We start from the raw sequence: 19,805 nt of genomic DNA, 5'->3' as shown, positions 1-19,805 counted from the left end.
TGACACTGATTCTGTTTCTTCTCTTTATGTCGGCGCAGGAGGAGGAGCAGAAGCAGGCAGTAAGTTACTGCATGTTACACGCATGTGACACGCTTCATGTCTGCTCTGCATGTTACTGTCCGTCACACGGGAACGCATATTACCATCTGTCTACTAACATCCAGCATGTGCCGCCACTCACCCACCCTGCATCATACTGCAGTCCCTTCCAGACTCTGCTGTAGTGCATTATGGGAGAAGACTATATAGCTTCTTATAGAAAGTACTGCACCTCCCAGGCTGCAGTGCATTATAGAGGTGGTGGGCGCAAACAACAGAGCCCAGAATGCAGCTTTGGATGTGAGTGGAGTATAATTTCTGGGAAGAATTTATCATAACCTCCTCCGAGTGTCCTGGGAACCAGAAATAATATGTGGTGACCGGAGGGCGCTGCTTGGCTGGGGGCTGCCTGCCATGACTAATAGGGGCCGCTCTACTTCCTACACCCTAATGTTAGATATGTACCAGATGATGGTGTTTCCTGTCCGTATGGGCCATATCATATGTCCGGATTTCATCGCCTCTGTATTTTCTAGTCCTGTGAATGCAGCCTGCAGTGTAAAGAATGGAGGTTTTTCTCTCTAGTTGCCGTGGCTACGTCCAGGGACAAGTATCTGTCTTCATTGTAATTGTTTCTTTTATTTATATACGTAGATGGATCCATGGACGTAGCCACGGCAACCAGAGAGAAAACCTCCTTACTTTACACTGCAGGCTGCAACCTCAGAACTGGAAAACGCTGCAAAATAGGAGCCAGGTTTATAACGTCCCTGTTATGTTTATACAGGAGTCCTCTCAGCCGTGTTCTAAGGAGTCCGGTCAGTGTCCTTTAACCCCTTACTGATGGCCAAGACGCCTCTTTACTGATCTCCCAAGTGGACTTTAAACCTGCACCTACATCTTTACAAGCTGGTGGTTGGCTGACTATTGACAGCCAGGCTTCTGCTGTAACAGCCAGGAGCGGAGAAACCTCATGTAGGCAGATGACAGGGCAGGGTGGATCCTGTTGTTACCCATCAGCACCCCATAATGTGATCACAAGGTACCAATGAATTTCCATGGTAGCCAGAATCCTCACAAGGCCTCCATGTCTGCCATATAACTTGGCCTATTAGGCCCCGCCTCCAGCCGAGTGTAATAGGCTGCAGCCTCAGTAATGCAGTGTAGTATACTAGCGATTGAACATCTTCAAGACCCCTTGATGGACTGAAAAGTATTCACATTCTACCCATAAAACCCTTTTTTAAATGGATAAAATGCCAAAAAATGTATAAAAGGCTCGTGCGCATGATTGCTATTTCCGTGTCCTTAACGACCCGCGCAATACGGCGTTATTTATCTCGCTTGGTGAACGCCGGAAAATAATTTAAAAATGAACGTCGGAACTTATATTTTGCTTTTATTTGCCAGCAGCCGCCTGACCCTCCAACCGCTGCCGATAAACCTGCAGCCCTGACCGCGGAACATAAACCTGCGCAAAGCGCCACGGCCGGGGAGAACAGCGTTCAGAGTCTTAGGCTGGGGTCACAAGGGGCGTAAATCACATGGAAATCTCGCGGAATGACCGCATAGAAATACCCTGAGATTTCCGCGTCAGAAATGTTTGGCGCGGGTTTTAAAGCAGCTTCGCCACCTACATACCGCTACAGCCGTCTCTTCCCATAGAGAGGAGAGCCTTCAGCAGGGACAGCGATTAAATTGACATGCTGTGGTTTGTAAATATACAGCTCGGCCCACAGACGTAAGCGAGCCCTCGCGGGGCCGGTAAATATACAGCTCGGCCCACAGACGTGAGCGAGCCCTCGCGCGGCCCGTAAATATACAGCTCGGCCCACAGACGTTAGCGAGCCCTCGCGCGGCCCGTAAATATACAGCTCGGCCCACAGACATTAGCGAGCCCTCGCGCGGCCCGTAAATATACAGCTCGGCCCACAGACATTAGCGAGCCCTCGCGCGGCCCACAGACATTAGCGAGCCCTCGCGCGGCCCACAGACATTAGCGAGCCCTCGCGCGGCCCACAGACATTAGCGAGCCCTCGCGCGGCCCACAGACATTAGCGAGCCCTCGCGCGGCCCACAGACATTAGCGAGCCCTCGCGCGGCCCACAGACATTAGCGAGCCCTCGCGCGGCCCACAGACATTAGCGAGCCCTCGCGCGGCCCACAGACATTAGCGAGCCCTCGCGCGGCCGGTAAATATACAGCTCGGCCCACAGACATGAGCGAGCCCTCGCGCGGCCGGTAAATATACAGCTCGGGCCACAGACATGAGCGAGCCCTCGCGCGGCCCGTAAATATACAGCTCGGCCCACAGACATAAGCGAGCCCTCGCGCGGCCCGTAAATATACAGCTCGGCCCACAGAGATGAGCGAGCCCTCGCGAGGCCCGTAAATATACACCTCGGCCCACAGACATGAGCGAGCCCTCGTGCGGGGGCCAGGAGTTCTGGCTCTTGCAGTATGCCCAAGGTCGTCTCTGAGGGGTTAAACCCTTGTCGCCCTGGTCACCAATCTACAGTAAGTCCTCTTGGCGCGGTCAGGCTCTCCTCTAGTCTGTACTAGATCTAGTAGCCATGACAGAAGAGCACAAACCTCCATGCTTTACACTGCTGGTATACTTGATAACCAGAGTGGGGCCCTATAGGGAGTCAGGGTGACATACAAGACTAGTCCGGGGTCCAGCTGGCATATGGCTGTCTGTTAGGTCACGTCTCTTCCATATGTGCCGCAAACCTGGAATCACTAAACCTCAGGAGCTGAGGAGAGCGAGAGCACAACATGGCGCTGCGCGCACCGCGTGATGTCCCGTTACGTGCCTCCAGCCACTCCATAGGAAGCGAGGGAAGGTGCCTGCTAGCAGCCTGGAGATTGTGAGAGCCAGATGTGCCATTCTCTACACAGCCCACTAGATGGCGCTCCTTCATATGAGATCTTTATGACTTTCCATCAAAGCTGATGTAACATGGCCACTTATAATGGTGAAATACACAATGTGTGTTATATGTATATACCCTATCATACCATAGAGTGCAGGACTCTATGGTATAAGGATGGGAAGAAGGATCGCTACAGAGTGGTGTGCAGGACTCTATGGTATAAGGATGGGAAGAAGGATCGCTACAGAGTAGAGTGCAGGACTCTATGGTAGAAGGATGGGAAGAAGGATCGCTACAGAGTAGAGTGCAGGACTCTATGGTATAAGGATGGGAAGAAGGATCGCTACAGAGTAGAGTGCAGGACTCTATGGTAGAAGGATGGGAAGAAGGATCGCTACAGAGTAGAGTGCAGGACTCTATGGTATAAGGATGGGAAGAAGGATCGCTACAGAGTAGAGTGCAGGACTCTATGGTATAAGGATGGGAAGAAGGATCGCTACAGAGTGGAGTGCAGGACTCTATGGTATAAGGATGGGAAGAAGGATCGCTACAGAGTGGAGTGCAGGACTCTATGGTATAAGGATGGGAAGAAGGATCGCTACAGAGTGGAGTGCAGGACTCTATGGTATAAGGATGGGAAGAAGGATCACTACAGAGTAGAGTGCAGGACTCTGTGGTATAAGGATGGGAAGAAGGATCACTACAGAGTAGAGTGCAGGACTCTATGGTATAAGGATGGGAAGAAGGATCGCTACAGAGTAGAGTGCAGGACTCTATGGTATAAGGATGGGAAGAAGGATCGCTACAGAGTAGAGTGCAGGACTCTGGTATAAGGATGGGAAGAAGGATCGCTACAGAGTAGTGTGCAGGACTCTGGTATAAGGATGGGAAGAAGGATCACTACAGAGTGGAGTGCAGGACTCTATGGTATAAGGATGGGAAGAAGGATCGCTACAGAGTGGAGTGCAGGACTCTATGGTATAAGGATGGGAAGAAGGATCGCTACAGAGTGGAGTGCAGGACTCTATAGTATAAGGATGGGAAGAAGGATCGCTACAGAGTGGTGTGCAGGACTCTATGGTATAAGGATGGGAAAAAGGATCGCTACAGAGTGGAGTGCAGGACTCTATGGTATAAGGATGGGAAGAAGGATCACTACAGAGTAGAGTGCAGGACTCTATGGTATAAGGATGGGAAGAAGGATCACTACAGAATAGTGTGCAGGACTCTATGGTATAAGGATGGGAAGAAGGATCACTACAGAGTGGAGTGCAGGACTCTATGGTATAAGGATGGGAAGAAGGATCGCTACAGAGTAGAGTGCAGGACTCTATGGTATAAGGATGGGAAGAAGGATCGCTACAGAGTGGAGTGCAGGACTCTATGGTATAAGGATGGGAAGAAGGATCGCTACAGAGTGGTGTGCAGGACTCTATGGTATAAGGATGGGAAAAAGGATCGCTACAGAGTGGAGTGCAGGACTCTATGGTATAAGGATGGGAAGAAGGATCGCTACAGAGTGGAGTGCAGGACTCTATGGTATAAGGATGGGAAGAAGGATCGCTACAGAGTGGAGTGCAGGACTCTATGGTATAAGGATGGGAAGAAGGATCGCTACAGAGTAGAGTGCAGGACTCTATGGTATAAGGATGGGAAGAAGGATCGCTACAGAGTAGAGTGCAGGACTCTATGGTATAAGGATGGGAAGAAGGATCACTACAGAGTGGAGTGCAGGACTCTATGGTATAAGGATGGGAAGAAGGATCACTACAGAGTGGAGTGCAGGACTCTATGGTATAAGGATGGGAAGAAGGATCGCTACAGAGTAGAGTGGAGGACTCTGGTATAAGGATGGGAAGAAGGATCGCTACAGAGTAGTGTGCAGGACTCTGGTATAAGGATGGGAAGAAGGATCACTACAGAGTGGAGTGCAGGACTCTATGGTATAAGGATGGGAAGAAGGATCGCTACAGAGTGGAGTGCAGAACTCTATGGTATAAGGATGGGAAGAAGGATCGCTACAGAGTGGAGTGCAGGACTCTATAGTATAAGGATGGGAAGAAGGATCGCTACAGAGTGGTGTGCAGGACTCTATGGTATAAGGATGGGAAAAAGGATCGCTACAGAGTGGAGTGCAGGACTCTATGGTATAAGGATGGGAAGAAGGATCACTACAGAGTAGAGTGCAGGACTCTATGGTATAAGGATGGGAAGAAGGATCACTACAGAATAGTGTGCAGGACTCTATGGTATAAGGATGGGAAGAAGGATCACTACAGAGTGGAGTGCAGGACTCTATGGTATAAGGATGGGAAGAAGGATCACTACAGAGTGGAGTGCAGGACTCTATGGTATAAGGATGGGAAGAAGGATCGCTACAGAGTAGAGTGCAGGACTCTATGGTATAAGGATGGGAAGAAGGATCGCTACAGAGTGGAGTGCAGGACTCTATGGTATAAGGATGGGAAGAAGGATCGCTACAGAGTGGTGTGCAGGACTCTATGGTATAAGGATGGGAAAAAGGATCGCTACAGAGTGGAGTGCAGGACTCTATGGTATAAGGATGGGAAGAAGGATCGCTACAGAGTGGAGTGCAGGACTCTATGGTATAAGGATGGGAAGAAGGATCGCTACAGAGTGGAGTGCAGGACTCTATGGTATAAGGATGGGAAGAAGGATCGCTACAGAGTAGAGTGCAGGACTCTATGGTATAAGGATGGGAAGAAGGATCGCTACAGAGTAGAGTGCAGGACTCTATGGTATAAGGATGGGAAGAAGGATCACTACAGAGTGGAGTGCAGGACTCTATGGTATAAGGATGGGAAGAAGGATCACTACAGAGTGGAGTGCAGGACTCTATGGTATAAGGATGGGAAGAAGGATCGCTACAGAGTAGAGTGCAGGACTCTATGGTATAAGGATGGGAAGAAGGATCGCTACAGAGTGGAGTGCAGGACTCTATGGTATAAGGATGGGAAGAAGGATCGCTACAGAGTGGTGTGCAGGACTCTATGGTATAAGGATGGGAAAAAGGATCGCTACAGAGTGGAGTGCAGGACTCTATGGTATAAGGATGGGAAGAAGGATCGCTACAGAGTGGAGTGCAGGACTCTATGGTATAAGGATGGGAAGAAGGATCACTACAGAGTGGAGTGCAGGACTCTATGGTATAAGGATGGGAAGAAGGATCGCTACAGAGTAGAGTGGAGGACTCTCGTATAAGGATGGGAAGAAGGATCGCTACAGAGTGGAGTGCAGGACTCTATGGTATAAGGATGGGAAGAAGGATCGCTACAGAGTGGAGTGCAGGACTCTATGGTATAAGGATGGGAAGAAGGATCGCTACAGAGTGGAGTGCAGGACTCTATGGTATAAGGATGGGAAGAAGGATCGCTACAGAGTGGAGTGCAGGACTCTATGGTATAAGGATGGGAAGAAGGATCGCTACAGAGTAGAGTGCAGGACTCTATGGTATAAGGATGGGAAGAAGGATCGCTACAGAGTGGAGTGCAGGACTCTATGGTATAAGGATGGGAAGAAGGATCGCTACAGAGTAGAGTGCAGGACTCTATGGTATAAGGATGGGAAGAAGGATCGCTACAGAGTAGAGTGCAGGACTCTATGGTATAAGGATGGGAAGAAGGATCACTACAGAGTGGAGTGCAGGACTCTATGGTATAAGGATGGGAAGAAGGATCACTACAGAGTGGAGTGCAGGACTCTATGGTATAAGGATGGGAAGAAGGATCGCTACAGAGTAGAGTGCAGGACTCTATGGTATAAGGATGGGAAGAAGGATCGCTACAGAGTGGAGTGCAGGACTCTATGGTATAAGGATGGGAAGAAGGATCGCTACAGAGTGGTGTGCAGGACTCTATGGTATAAGGATGGGAAAAAGGATCGCTACAGAGTGGAGTGCAGGACTCTATGGTATAAGGATGGGAAGAAGGATCGCTACAGAGTGGAGTGCAGGACTCTATGGTATAAGGATGGGAAGAAGGATCACTACAGAGTGGAGTGCAGGACTCTATGGTATAAGGATGGGAAGAAGGATCGCTACAGAGTAGAGTGGAGGACTCTCGTATAAGGATGGGAAGAAGGATCGCTACAGAGTGGAGTGCAGGACTCTATGGTATAAGGATGGGAAGAAGGATCGCTACAGAGTGGAGTGCAGGACTCTATGGTATAAGGATGGGAAGAAGGATCGCTACAGAGTGGAGTGCAGGACTCTATGGTATAAGGATGGGAAGAAGGATCGCTACAGAGTGGAGTGCAGGACTCTATGGTATAAGGATGGGAAGAAGGATCGCTACAGAGTAGAGTGCAGGACTCTATGGTATAAGGATGGGAAGAAGGATCGCTACAGAGTAGAGTGCAGGACTCTATGGTATAAGGATGGGAAGAAGGATCGCTACAGAGTAGAGTGGAGGACTCTATGGTATAAGGATGGGAAGAAGGATCGCTACAGAGTAGAGTGCAGGACTCTATGGTATAAGGATGGGAAGAAGGATCGCTGCAGAGTAGAGTGCAGGACTCTATGGTATAAGGATGAGAAGAAGGATCACTACAGAGTAGAGTGCAGGACTCTATGGTATAAGGATGGGAAGAAGGATCGCTACAGAGTAGAGTGCAGGACTCTATGGTATAAGGATGAGAAGAAGGATCGCTACAGAGTAGAGTGCAGGACTCTATGGTAGAAGGATGGGAGGAAGGATCACTACAGAGTGGAGTGCAGGACTCTATGGTATAAGTATGGGAGGAAGGATCACTACAGAGTAGAGTGCAGGACTCTATGGTATAAGGATGGGAAGAAGGATCACTACAGAGTAGAGTGCAGGACTCTATGGTATAAGGATGGGAAGAAGGATCACTACAGAGTAGAGTGCAGGACTCTATGGCCTAAGGATGGGAAGAAAGATCACAACAGAATAGAGTGCAGGACTCTATGGTATAAGGATGGGAAGAAGGATCACTACAGAGTAGTGTGCAGGACTCTGGTATAAGGATGGGAAGAAGGATCACTACAGAGTAGAGTGCAGGACTCTATGGTATAAGGATGAGAAGAAGGATCACTACAGAGTAGAGTGCAGGACTCTATGGTATAAGGATGGGAAGAAGGATCGCTACAGAGTGGTGTGCAGGACTCTATGGTATAAGGATGGGAAGAAGGATCGCTACAGAGTAGTGTGCAGGACTCTATGATATAAGGATGGGAAGAAGGATCACTACAGAGTGGAGTGCAGGACTCTATGGTATAAGGATGGGAAGAAGGATCGCTACAGAGTGGAGTGCAGGACTCTATAGTATAAGGATGGGAAGAAGGATCGCTACAGAGTGGTGTGCAGGACTCTATGGTATAAGGATGGGAAAAAGGATCGCTACAGAGTGGAGTACAGGACTCTATGGTATAAGGATGGGAAGAAGGATCGCTACAGAGTGGAGTGCAGGACTCTATGGTATAAGGATGGGAAGAAGGATCGCTACAGAGTGGAGTGCAGGACTCTATGGTATAAGGATGGGAAGAAGGATCGCTACAGAGTAGAGTGCAGGACTCTATGGTATAAGGATGGGAAGAAGGATCGCTACAGAGTAGAGTGCAGGACTCTATGGTATAAGGATGGGAAGAAGGATCACTACAGAGTAGAGTGCAGGACTCTATGGCATAAGGATGGGAAGAAGGATCACTACAGAGTAGAGTGCAGGACTCTATGGCATAAGGATGGAAAGAAGGATCGCTGCAGAGTAGAGTGCAGGACTCTATGGTATAAGGATGAGAAGAAGGATCACTACAGAGTAGAGTGCAGGACTCTATGGTATAAGGATGGGAAGAAGGATCGCTACAGAGTAGAGTGCAGGACTCTATGGTAGAAGGATGGGAGGAAGGATCACTACAGAGTGGAGTGCAGGACTCTATGGTATAAGTATGGGAGGAAGGATCACTACAGAGTAGAGTGCAGGACTCTATGGTATAAGGATGGGAAGAAGGATCACTACAGAGTAGTGTGCAGGACTCTGGTATAAGGATGGGAAGAAGGATCACTACAGAGTAGAGTGCAGGACTCTATGGTATAAGGATGGGAAGAAGGATCGCTGCAGAGTAGAGTGCAGGACTCTATGGCATAAGGATGGGAAGAAGGATCGCTACAGAGTAGAGTGCAGGACTCTGGCATAAGGATGGGAAGAAGGATCACTACAGAGTCGAGTGCAGGACTCTATGGTAGAAGGATGGGAGGAAGGATCACTACAGAGTGGAGTGCAGGACTCTATGGTATAAGGATGGGAAGAAGGATCACTACAGAGTAGAGTGCAGGACTCTATGGTATAAGGATGGGAAGAAGGATCACTACAGAGTAGAGTGCAGGACTCTATGGCCTAAGGATGGGAAGAAAGATCACAACAGAATAGAGTGCAGGACTCTATGGTATAAGGATGGGAAGAAGGATCACTACAGAGTAGTGTGCAGGACTCTGGTATAAGGATGGGAAGAAGGATCACTACAGAGTAGAGTGCAGGACTCTATGGTATAAGGATGGGAAGAAGGATCGCTACAGAGTAGAGTGGAGGACTCTATGGTATAAGGATGGGAAGAAGGATCGCTACAGAGTAGAGTGGAGGACTCTATGGTATAAGGATGGGAAGAAGGATCGCTACAGAGTAGAGTGCAGGACTCTATGGTATAAGGATGGGAAGAAGGATCACTACAGAGTAGAGTGCAGGACTCTATGGTATAAGGATGGGAAGAAGGATCGCTACAGAGTAGAGTGGAGGACTCTATGGTATAAGGATGGGAAGAAGGATCACTACAGAGTAGAGTGCAGGACTCTATGGTATAAGGATGGGAAGAAGGATCACTACAGAGTAGAGTGCAGGACTCTATGGTATAAGGATGGGAAGAAGGATCACTACAGAGTAGAGTGCAGGACTCTATGGTATAAGGATGGGAAGAAGGATCAATACAGAGTAGTGTGCAGGACTCTATGGTATAAGGATGGGGAGAAGGATCACTACATAGTAGAGTGCAGGACTCTATGGTATAAGGATGGGAAGAAGGATCAATACAGAGTAGAGTGGAGGACTCTATGGTATAAGGATGCGAAGAAGAATCGCTACAGAGTAGAGTGCAGGACTCTATGGTATAAGGATGGGAAGAAGGATCGCTACAGAGTAGAGTGTAAGACTCTATGGTATAAGGATGGGAAGAAGGATCGCTACAGAGTAGAGTGCAGGACTCTATGGTATAATGATGGGAAGAAGGATCACTACAGAGTAGAGTGGAGGACTCTATGGTATAAGGATGGGAAGAAGGATCACTAGAGAGTAGTGTGCAGGACTCTATGGTATAAGGATGGGAAGAAGGATCACTGCAGAGTAGAGTACAGGACTCTATGGTTTAAGGATGGGAAGAAGGATCACTACAGAGTAGAGTGCAGGACTCTATGGTATAAGGATGGGAAGAAGGATCACTACAGAGTAGAGAGGAGGACTCTATGGTATAATGATGGGAAGAAGGATCACTACAGAGTGGAGTGCAGGACTCTATGGTATAAGGATGGGAAGAAGGATCACTACAGAGTAGAGTGCAGGACTCTATGGTATAAGGATGGGAAGAAGGATCACTACAGAGTAGTGTGCAGGACTCTATGGTATAAGGATGGGAAGAAGGATCACTACAGAGTAGAGTGGAGGACTCTCTATTCATCCTTCTACCTATCCTTATACCATAGAGTGGAGCAGTCTCTGGACGTACCTTCTACCCGTCCTTATACCATAGAGCAGTGGATTCACCTGTTGACCCTTATACCATAAAGTGGTGGGATTTTTAGTTCTTGCTACCGACCCGTCCTTATACCATAGAGTGGGCGATTCTTTATCAAATCCTGCTACCTGCCATCATACCATAGAGTGCAGGAGTCTCGACGTTCCTTCTGTCTATCCCTATACCATAGGGTAGAGGAGTCTCTGGACGTTCCTTCTACCCGTCCTTATACCAAAGAGTGGGCGATTCTTTAGCCAATCCTGCTACCTGCCATCCTACCATAGAGTGGAGGAGTCTCTGGACGTTCCTTCTACCTACCTGTGCAGGACTCTATGGTATAAGGATGGGTAGATGGATCACTACAGAGTAGAGTGGAAAACTCTCTATTCATCCTTCTACCTATCCTTATACCATAGAGTGGAGGAGTCTCGACGCTCCTTCTACCCGTCCTTATACCATAGAGTGGGCGATTCTTTATCCAATCCTGCTACCTGCCATCATACCATAGAAGGGAGAACTCTCTATGGTATGATGGCGGGTAGAAGGATTAATAGAGAGTTCTCCCTTCTATGGTATGATGGCAGGTAGCAGGATGAATAGAGAGTCCTCCACTCTATGGTATGATGGCGGGTAGAAGGATGAATAGAGAGTCCTCCCCTCTATGGTATGATGGCGGGTAGAAGGATGAATAGAGAGTCCTCCCCTCTATGGTATGATGGCGGGTAGAAGGATGAATAGAGAGTCCTCCCCTCTATGGTATGATGGCGGGTAGAAGGATGAATAGAGAGTCCTCCCCTCTATGGTATGATGGCGGGTAGAAGGATGAATAGAGAGTCCTCCCCTCTATGGTATGATGGCGGGTAGAAGGATGAACAGAGAGTCCTCCACTCTGTGGTATGATGGCGGGTAGCAAGATTGGATAAGGAATCGCCCACTCTATGGTATAAGGATGGGTAGAAGGAACGTCCAGAGATTCCTCCACTCTATGGTATGATGGCAGGTAGAAGGATGAATAGAGACTCCTCCATGCTATGGTAGAAGGATAGGTAGAAGGATGAATAGAGAGTCCTCCACTCTATGGTATGATGGCGGGTAGAAGGATTAATAGAGTGGAGGACTCTCTATTCATCCTTCTACCTATCCTTCTACCATAGCATGGAGGAGTCTCTATTCATCCTTCTACCCGCCATCATACCATAGAGGGGAGGACTCTCTATTCATCCTTCTACCCGCCATCATACCATAGAGGGGAGGACTCTCTATTCATCCTTCTACCCGCCATCATACCATAGAGGGGAGGACTCTCTATTTATCCTGCTACCCGCCATCATACCATAGAGGGGAGGACTCTCTATTCATCCTGCTACCCGCCATCATAGCATAGAGTGGAGGTTCCTCCGGCTGTTCTTTTCCCCTCCGCCTGGTATTTTTCTGCAATGCGTCGGGAAGCTTTCCAGGATTTCCTCGCCATCTGTGTGTTTTTACTAGCGGCGCGTTCTGTTGTTATTATTACAGATCTGTTTATAATAATCATTCTCGCCGTCTGCCTATTAAACGCTGGTCATGTGATGCAGGGAGAGCCCCATGCTCTGCGGCTATTAGATGTTAAAGGGGTGGTCTCGCGAAATCAAGTGGGGTCATACACTTCTGTATGGCCATATTAATGCACTTTGTAATATACATCGTGCATTAAATATGAGCCATACAGAAGTTATTCACTTACCTGCTCCGTTGCTAGCGTCCCCGTCGCCATGGTTCCGTCTAATTTCGGTGTCTTCTTGCCTTTTTAGACGCGCTTGCGCAGATCCGTCTTCTCCCTTCTTCTCCCTTCGGCTCCGCTCGGCAGCATCGGCATTTTGGCTCCGCCCCCTTGTACGCATCATCGCGTAGCTCCGCCCCCGTCACGTGCCGATTCCAGCCAATCAGGAGGCTGGAATCGGCACGTGACGGGGGCGGAGCTACGCGATGATGCGTACAAGGGGGCGGAGCCAAAATGCCGATGCTGCCGAGCGGAGCCGAAGGGAGAAGAAGGGAGAAGACGGATCTGCGCAAGCGCGTCTAAAAAGGCAAGAAGACACCGAAATTAGACGGAACCATGGCGACGGGGACGCTAGCAATGGAGCAGGTAAGTGAATAACTTCTGTATGGCTCATATTTAATGCACGATGTATATTACAAAGTGCATTAATATGGCCATACAGAAGTGTATGACCCCACTTGCTGCCGCGAGACAACCCCTTTAAAGCGTCACCTTTGGCCCCATCATGTGATGTTATAAGTGGGTGCGCTTCACAGTCCTCTCATAATTAGGGAGTCGGGGAGCCTGAAGAGCAGTTATAAGGTACAAGCTCTGCCGCCTTCACCTCTCGGGATTACCCAACAAGCTCTGCCGCCTTCACCTCTCGGGATTACCCAACAAGCTCTGCCGCCTTCACCTCTCGGGATTACCCAACAAGCTCTGCCGCCTTCACCTCTCGGGATTACCCAACAAGCTCTGCCGCCTTCACCTCTCGGGATTACCCAACAAGCTCTGCCGCCTTCACCTCTCGGGATTACCTAACAAGCTCTGCCGCCTTCACCTCTCGGGATTACCCAACGATCTTTCTGTTGAAATTTGTTTAAATTTTCATTGATTTCAAAATCTCAGCTTGTTGTCAAGGAACAAGAACACTTTTGTATACACTCAGTCTGGAGTCAGTCTTTTTAGCTCACAGAGCATTGTCTACACTGGATGCAATTGTATCACTTCTCAGTTGAGAGCAGGACCAGCTCTGTACAATGTATCAGTCTGCAGTCTGGCTGTTCGCTCACAGAGCATTGTCTACACTGGATGCAATTGTATCACTTCTCAGCTGGGAGCAGGACCAGCTATATACATTGTATCAGTCTGCAGTCTGGCTGTTGGCTCACAGAGCATTGTCTACACTGATACAATTGTATCACTTCTCAGTTGAGAGCAGGATCAGCTATGTACAATGTATCAGTCTGTAGTCCAGGCTGTTAGCTCACAGAGCATTGTCTACACTAGATACAATTCTATCACTTCTCAGCTGAGAGCAGAACCAGCTGTGTACAATGTTTCAGTGTGGAGTCCAGGCTGTTAGCTCACAGAGCATTGTCTATACTGGATACAATTGCATCACTTCTCAGCTGAGAGCAGGACCAGCTATGTAGAATGTATCAGTCTGCAATCTGGGCTGTTAGCTCACAGAGCATTGTCTATACTGGATACAATTGTATCACTTCTCAGCTGAGAGCAGGACCAGCTATATACAATGTATCAGTCTGCAATCTGGGCTGTTGGCTCACAGAGCATTCTCTACCCTGTTACAATTGTATCACTTCTCAGTTGGGAGCAGGACCAGCTATGTACAATGTATCAGTCTGGAGTCTGAGCTGAGCTCACAGTGCATCGTTTACACTGGATACAATTGTATCACTTCTCAGCTGAGAGCAAGACCAGCTATATACAATGTATCAGTCTGGAGTCCGGGCTGAGCTCACAGAGCATTCTCTACCCTGTTACAATTGTATCACTTCTCAGGTGAGAGCAGGGCCAGCTATATACAATGTATCAGTCTGCAGTCTGGGCTGTTGGCTCACAGAGCATTGTCTTCACTGGATACAATTGTATTACTTTTCAGCTGAGAGCAGAACCAACTGTGTACAATGTTTCAGTGTGGAGTCTGGGCTGTTAGCTCACAGAGCATTGTCTATACTAGATACAATTGTATCACTTCTCAGCTGAGAACAGGACCAGCTATATACAGTGGATCAGTCTGGAGTTTAGGTTATTTAGCTCACAGAGCATTGTCTATACTAGATACAATTGTATCACTTCTCAGCTGAGAGCAGGACTGGAGCCCAGGATTTTCCGCTCACAGAGCATTGACTAGATTAAACAGAAATCTTGGAAAGAGTGAGAAACTGTAAGACAAAGAGGGAAATTTGTTACAGCTGGCTTTTCACACGTTGCTTCTGATCCACCGTACATCTGAGTGAGACGTGCCAAGTGTATAAGGAGGTGAGGCTCTCCACGCACCAGGAAGCAAGTCTATGAAAGCTGTGAGCAGGCAGCGGTCTGTGCTGTAATTCATGCCAGTTTTTGCCACATTATTGCCCCCTTATCCCTGTATCGTTTTGTGTGTTGTAGGCACAAGCGGCCGGGTCTCCTCATTCCTCACCAAGCCATGGTGCCAATCGCTCCATGCCTATGCCAGTGCGCTCCACGTCAGCGGGCTCCACCCCGACTCACGGACCTCAGGACTCTATAGCTGGACTAGGAGATGTACAAGAAGCCTTCGCACACGGTAAGTGGCTACATGGAGGTAGGAGAGGGGGCCGGCTACAAGTCGCGGGGGTCTATGACAGCTGACGTGTGCCGTCTGCCACTCAGGTACCAGAAGAAACCTACGGAGCGATCTGCTGGTGGCGGCCGACTCCATCACTAACACCATGTCTTCCCTGGTGAAGGAGCTGCACTCGGGTAAGTGGCCCCCCGGACGTAGAGCGCAGAGTAGCCTCCCGTATGTCCAGTATGTGTCATGGCCTCCTTCCCTTACAGCTGAAGACGGAGCCGATGAGGAAGATAAGATAGAGAATGGGAAGGACAGAGGTAATTGTGGTGTCTGTGTGGTGGCGTCCAGAGCTAACTCTTGTCCTCCTCCCTCGCCCCGTGCGCGCCTCAGCCTCCTGTCTTGTCCTGCAATGCACGACAGCCTCTTCTCTCGTCCTGCATGTTCCACAGCCGTCTCTCTACTCCTGGTTGTGTGGCAGCCTCCTCCCTCATCCTTCATGAGCAGCAGCCTTCTGTCTTGTGCTACATCTGTGGTGCCTCCTTTCTTGCCTGCATGCGGCGCAGCCTCCCTTGTCTCACTTTCACAGCAACCTCGTCCCTTGCCCCGCGCGCGCCGCAGCCTCCTCCCTCGCGCGCCGCAGCCTCCTCCCTCGCGCGCCGCAGCCTCCTCCCTCGCGCGCCGCAGCCTCCTCCCTCGCGCGCCGCAGCCTCCTCCCTCGCGCGCCGCAGCCTCCTCCCTCGCGCGCCGCAGCCTCCTCCCTCGCGCGCCGCAGCCTCCTCCCTCGCCCCGCGTGTGCCGCAGCCTCCTCCCTCGCCCCGCGTGTGCCGCAGCCTCCTCCCTCGCCCCGCGTGTGCCGCAGCCTCCTCCCTCGCCCCGCGTGTGCCGCAGCCTCCTCCCTCGCCCCGCGTGTGCCGCAGCCTCCTCCCTCGCCCCGCGTGCGCCGCAGCCTCGTGTGCGCCGCAGCCTCCCTTGTCTCACTTTCACAGCAGCCTCCTCCCTCGCCCCGCGTGCGCCGCTGCCTCCTCCCTCGCCCCGCGTGCGCCGCTGCCTCCTCCCTCGCCCCGCGTGCGCCGCTGCCTCCTCCCTCGCCCCGCGTGCGCCGCTGCCTCCTCCCTCGCCCCGCGTGCGCCGCTGCCTCCTCCCTCGCCCCGCGTGCGCCGCTGCCTCCTCCCTCGCCCCGCGTGCGCCGCTGCCTCCTCCCTCGCCCCGCGTGCGCCGCTGCCTCCTCCCTCGCCCCGCGTGCGCCGCTGCCTCCTCCCTCGCCCCGCGTGCGCCGCTGCCTCCTCCCTCGCCCCGCGTGCGCCGCTGCCTCCTCCCTCGCCCCGCGTGCGCCGCTGCCTCCTCCCTCGCCCCGCCTGCGCCGCTGCCTCCTCCCTCGCCCCGCCTGCGCCGCTGCCTCCTCCCTCGCCCCGCCTGCGCCGCTGCCTCCTCCCTCGCCCCGCCTGCGCCGCTGCCTCCTCCCTCGCCCCGCCTGCGCCGCTGCCTCCTCCCTCGCCCCGCCTGCGCCGCTGCCTCCTCCCTCGCCCCGCCTGCGCCGCTGCCTCCTCCCTCGCCCCGCCTGCGCCGCTGCCTCCTCCCTCGCCCCGCCTGCGCCGCTGCCTCCTCCCTCGCCCCGCCTGCGCCGCTGCCTCCTCCCTCGCCCCGCCTGCGCCGCTGCCTCCTCCCTCGCCCCGCCTGCGCCGCTGCCTCCTCCCTCGGCCCGCCTGCGCCGCTGCCTCCTCCCTCGGCCCGCCTGCGCCGCTGCCTCCTCCCTCGCCCCGCCTGCGCCGCTGCCTCCTCCCTCGCCCCGCCTGCGCCGCTGCCTCCTCCCTCGCCCCGCCTGCGCCGCTGCCTCCTCCCTCGCCCCGCCTGCGCCGCTGCCTCCTCCCTCGCCCCGTGTGCGCAGCTTCTCTTCTGTATGTCAGGTGTTACATGTAATCTCCTGTCACACTGTCTCTTCTGTTTCAGGCTAAGTGACCCCAACAGAAGAGCGAGGTGATTCAAGTAAGTGTCTCGTCCGCCCCCCCCTCACACGGAGGCTCCTGACCATGGATGGTGCAGTAACTGCAGCTCTTTCCCTGTTCCCAGGCACAGAGCGCCCCCTATATACATGTACTTTATGAAAAACACAAAAGCCGCATTTCAACAGCCACAGCCAGCAGAGACGTGACCGGCCGGGGAAGCCCTGTTACTGCATGCTCGGTTCTGGATGTAACCTACAACATGCGTGTTACGATCAGCGGTGCGTGTGTGTATGCGTGTCATGGGTGAAGAGGCTGAGACACTGTGACTGCACACGGCTGCAGCTCCCGCTAGCACTGGACATGTGACTGCCCCCTACCCCCTTACCATTTCGTGTTCTTCACATGGACTGAGCACACGGGGTGGGATCCGTGTTCTGTGGTGTCGTGTGGTGCGCAGGCGCCACGGAGAAGACGGTACATTTCATGTTCCAATGTTTACAAATAATAAACGTGTGTCTGTCACGTCTCGTTGTGGCGCCGCCGTCAGCCATCCTGTCGCCACTACACGCAGGTGACACGCAGGCTTGTTCTTATGACGTCACCAGGAAGTAGCGATGTCATCACACAGTAACGGACAGGTGGCCCGTGATAACGTCATGCAGTAGCAGTCACATGACGTGTTATGATGTCATCACATCACCACTCGGTAGCAGTCAGGTGGCACAACATTTGATATCATCATGAACTTGTGGTTACATGATGTGTGATGTCATCATACAGGCGCAGTCAGGTGGCACATCCCATATCATCATAAAGTAGCAGTCTTATCATGTCATCACACAGTAGCAGTCAGGTGGCACATCTTATGATGTCATAAAGTAGCGGTTACATGACATGTGATGTCATCACCTTCACCACCCAGTAGCAATCTTATGAAAAAACTAATGACATCATCATGAACTTTGTAGTCACATGTCATGTCGTCACCACTCAATAGTCAGGTGGCACAACTTATGATATCGGGATAAGTAACGATCACATGACATCAGGAAGTCACATGATGTGTTAAGAATTATGTACAAGTTACCGAAAAGCAGAGAGAAAATAGTAGCAGTCATGTTACAATCCATGACCTCATCAGCAGGTTTGATGATGTCATCAGACAATAAAATGGAGGACAGATAATTATGTCGCTGGCAGTCATATGACAATCGGTGATCTCATCAGCATATTCAAAATGTCATCAGACAATAGCATGGAGTGCAGTTGATGATGTCACTGGCGACCTGATGACATCACTAGCAGTCTTGGCCTGCCTCTACAACAGTGTAAGCCCCCTTATACAGTCTGTAGTACGTACGGCTGGAGGAGCCTGACCTGTTGGAACCAGTTGGGTGATGTGCAGCTCTGGATGTGACTGGAGCATAAGCGATGATGTCACTCAGGCTTGTATACGGAGATTTAGCAGTAACGTGAGCCTTTATATAGAATCCGCCCGCAGAGCTTTCCCATGCCGGCCACAGCTGCAGAGCGTCTCATTGTGATGTCACAGAGCTTCTCCGCTGCGCCGTAACACTACCTCCCTGTGAAGGTTATCTGCCGGCCGGGGCCTGTGCCAGCGTGTCTGTGTCCTGGCGCTGTGCCCGCTGCCGCTCACATGGATTCTACATTTTCCCACAGGATTTCCCTGCAGTAACGCTGAGCCGAGCGACTGTGTCAGTCCTAGACCGAGTGACATCATTCCTTGTGCTCCAGTCACAGCCAGAGCTGCAGTCACGGAGAGCAGTGCATTGTGGGAGCGCAGACAAGCACTGTCTGATGGCCAAGCAGATTGGGAGCAGATCTGGATGTGTGTGGAGTAGTGTCACACGGCCATGTGCATTACAGTTCTGTTGTATAGCCCCCACTCTTCCTGATCTCCAAAGGTGGGTCAACCACGGAGTGCTGGGAGGTCGTGACAGTTGCATCATAAAGCCACCTGCAACTTTTTAGCAGACTTCTTGTTTCAATTTCTGACGGTTTTCAGGATATCAGCTTGCTGTAAGTGAATGGGAACATTCTTCCCACTTTACAGCCGGAGGTCTAGCCTTTCTCAAGCAGCTGCAGGTTTGTTACAGTGTATCAGTGTAGACCATTCTATGTGGCTAACACACCGCAGAAGAGCAAATATCCCATCTGTCATGGAGTTCGGACTCTGGTCTACTGCCGTGGTCTGACTGCATCCTGTTAACCCCTTCCTACTCCAGGACACCAGCCATTCCCTTGTATGTATGGCGCAGGCTCACAATCTGTGACTGACAGCCGGATTCCCCCTGCAACAGCAGGGATTGGTGAGGACACTGATCTCCGCTGTTAACCCCTCACACGCCACACTCAGTGTTAATTACATCATGTAAAGGGTTCACAGAGGAAAGGCGCTCCTCCTGTGATGCAATCGCCACAGCCTTTGATAGCTATGATTAGTAATAATGCATTGCAGTACAGAAGTACTGCAGTGTATTACCTGTAGGGACATTACATTTGTAAAAAAAATATATATTTTTATTTTTTTAAGAAAAAGCCTTTATTGTGCGCTCTCCATCCTTGTTTTAAAACACTTTAAAAACCCACGTGTGCATCATCCGTAACGTGTGCATCATCCATAACGCCCGCACGATATATTGGACACTATTCATCCTGCGCAGCAAATGCTATAATAAAAAACTCTTTTTTTCTTCATGTCTCCTCCCAAAAAAACACAATAAGGGCGCATTCAGACGACCGTTTATCAGCCGCGTATTCACGCCCCGCTGATATACGGCGTCTCTCTCTGCAGGGGGAGGGGGCTGCAAGGCTCTGCACTATTTGCAATGAAGGGAGACGGGAACGGGTTCAGAGCTAATTCTCGAAACTT

At 51.0% G+C, this 19,805-nt stretch overlaps 1 protein-coding gene across 8 annotated transcripts in view; it reads left to right on the top strand.

Annotated features, from left to right (window-relative positions):
• The window catches only part of DTNB (dystrobrevin beta), a 139,942-nt gene extending 120,480 nt beyond the window's left edge, over positions 1-19,462 (top strand). For 4 of the 8 annotated variants that reach the window (XM_066594403.1, XM_066594406.1, XM_066594401.1 and 1 more), the window contains 6 exons: positions 39-59; positions 14,825-14,981; positions 15,068-15,157; positions 15,236-15,286; positions 16,917-16,952; positions 17,037-19,462. In XM_066594403.1, the coding sequence (XP_066450500.1) occupies positions 39-59; positions 14,825-14,981; positions 15,068-15,157; positions 15,236-15,286; positions 16,917-16,921 (324 nt within the window). In that variant the 3' untranslated portion in view covers positions 16,922-16,952; positions 17,037-19,462. Of the gene's footprint in view, positions 1-38; positions 60-693; positions 1,077-14,824; positions 14,982-15,067; positions 15,158-15,235; positions 15,287-16,916; positions 16,953-17,036 lie in introns of those variants that run through there. The other 4 variants (XM_066594407.1, XM_066594404.1, XM_066594405.1 and 1 more) reach the window with 3 other exon arrangements.
• Positions 19,463-19,805: the final 343 nt, after the last annotated feature.

This window comes from Eleutherodactylus coqui, chromosome 1 (genome assembly GCF_035609145.1).
Source record: "Eleutherodactylus coqui strain aEleCoq1 chromosome 1, aEleCoq1.hap1, whole genome shotgun sequence".
Taxonomy (NCBI): Eukaryota; Metazoa; Chordata; class Amphibia; order Anura; family Eleutherodactylidae; genus Eleutherodactylus; species Eleutherodactylus coqui.
Note: the sequence above shows the minus strand (reverse complement) of the source record. Positions and strands in the feature narration are given on the sequence as shown.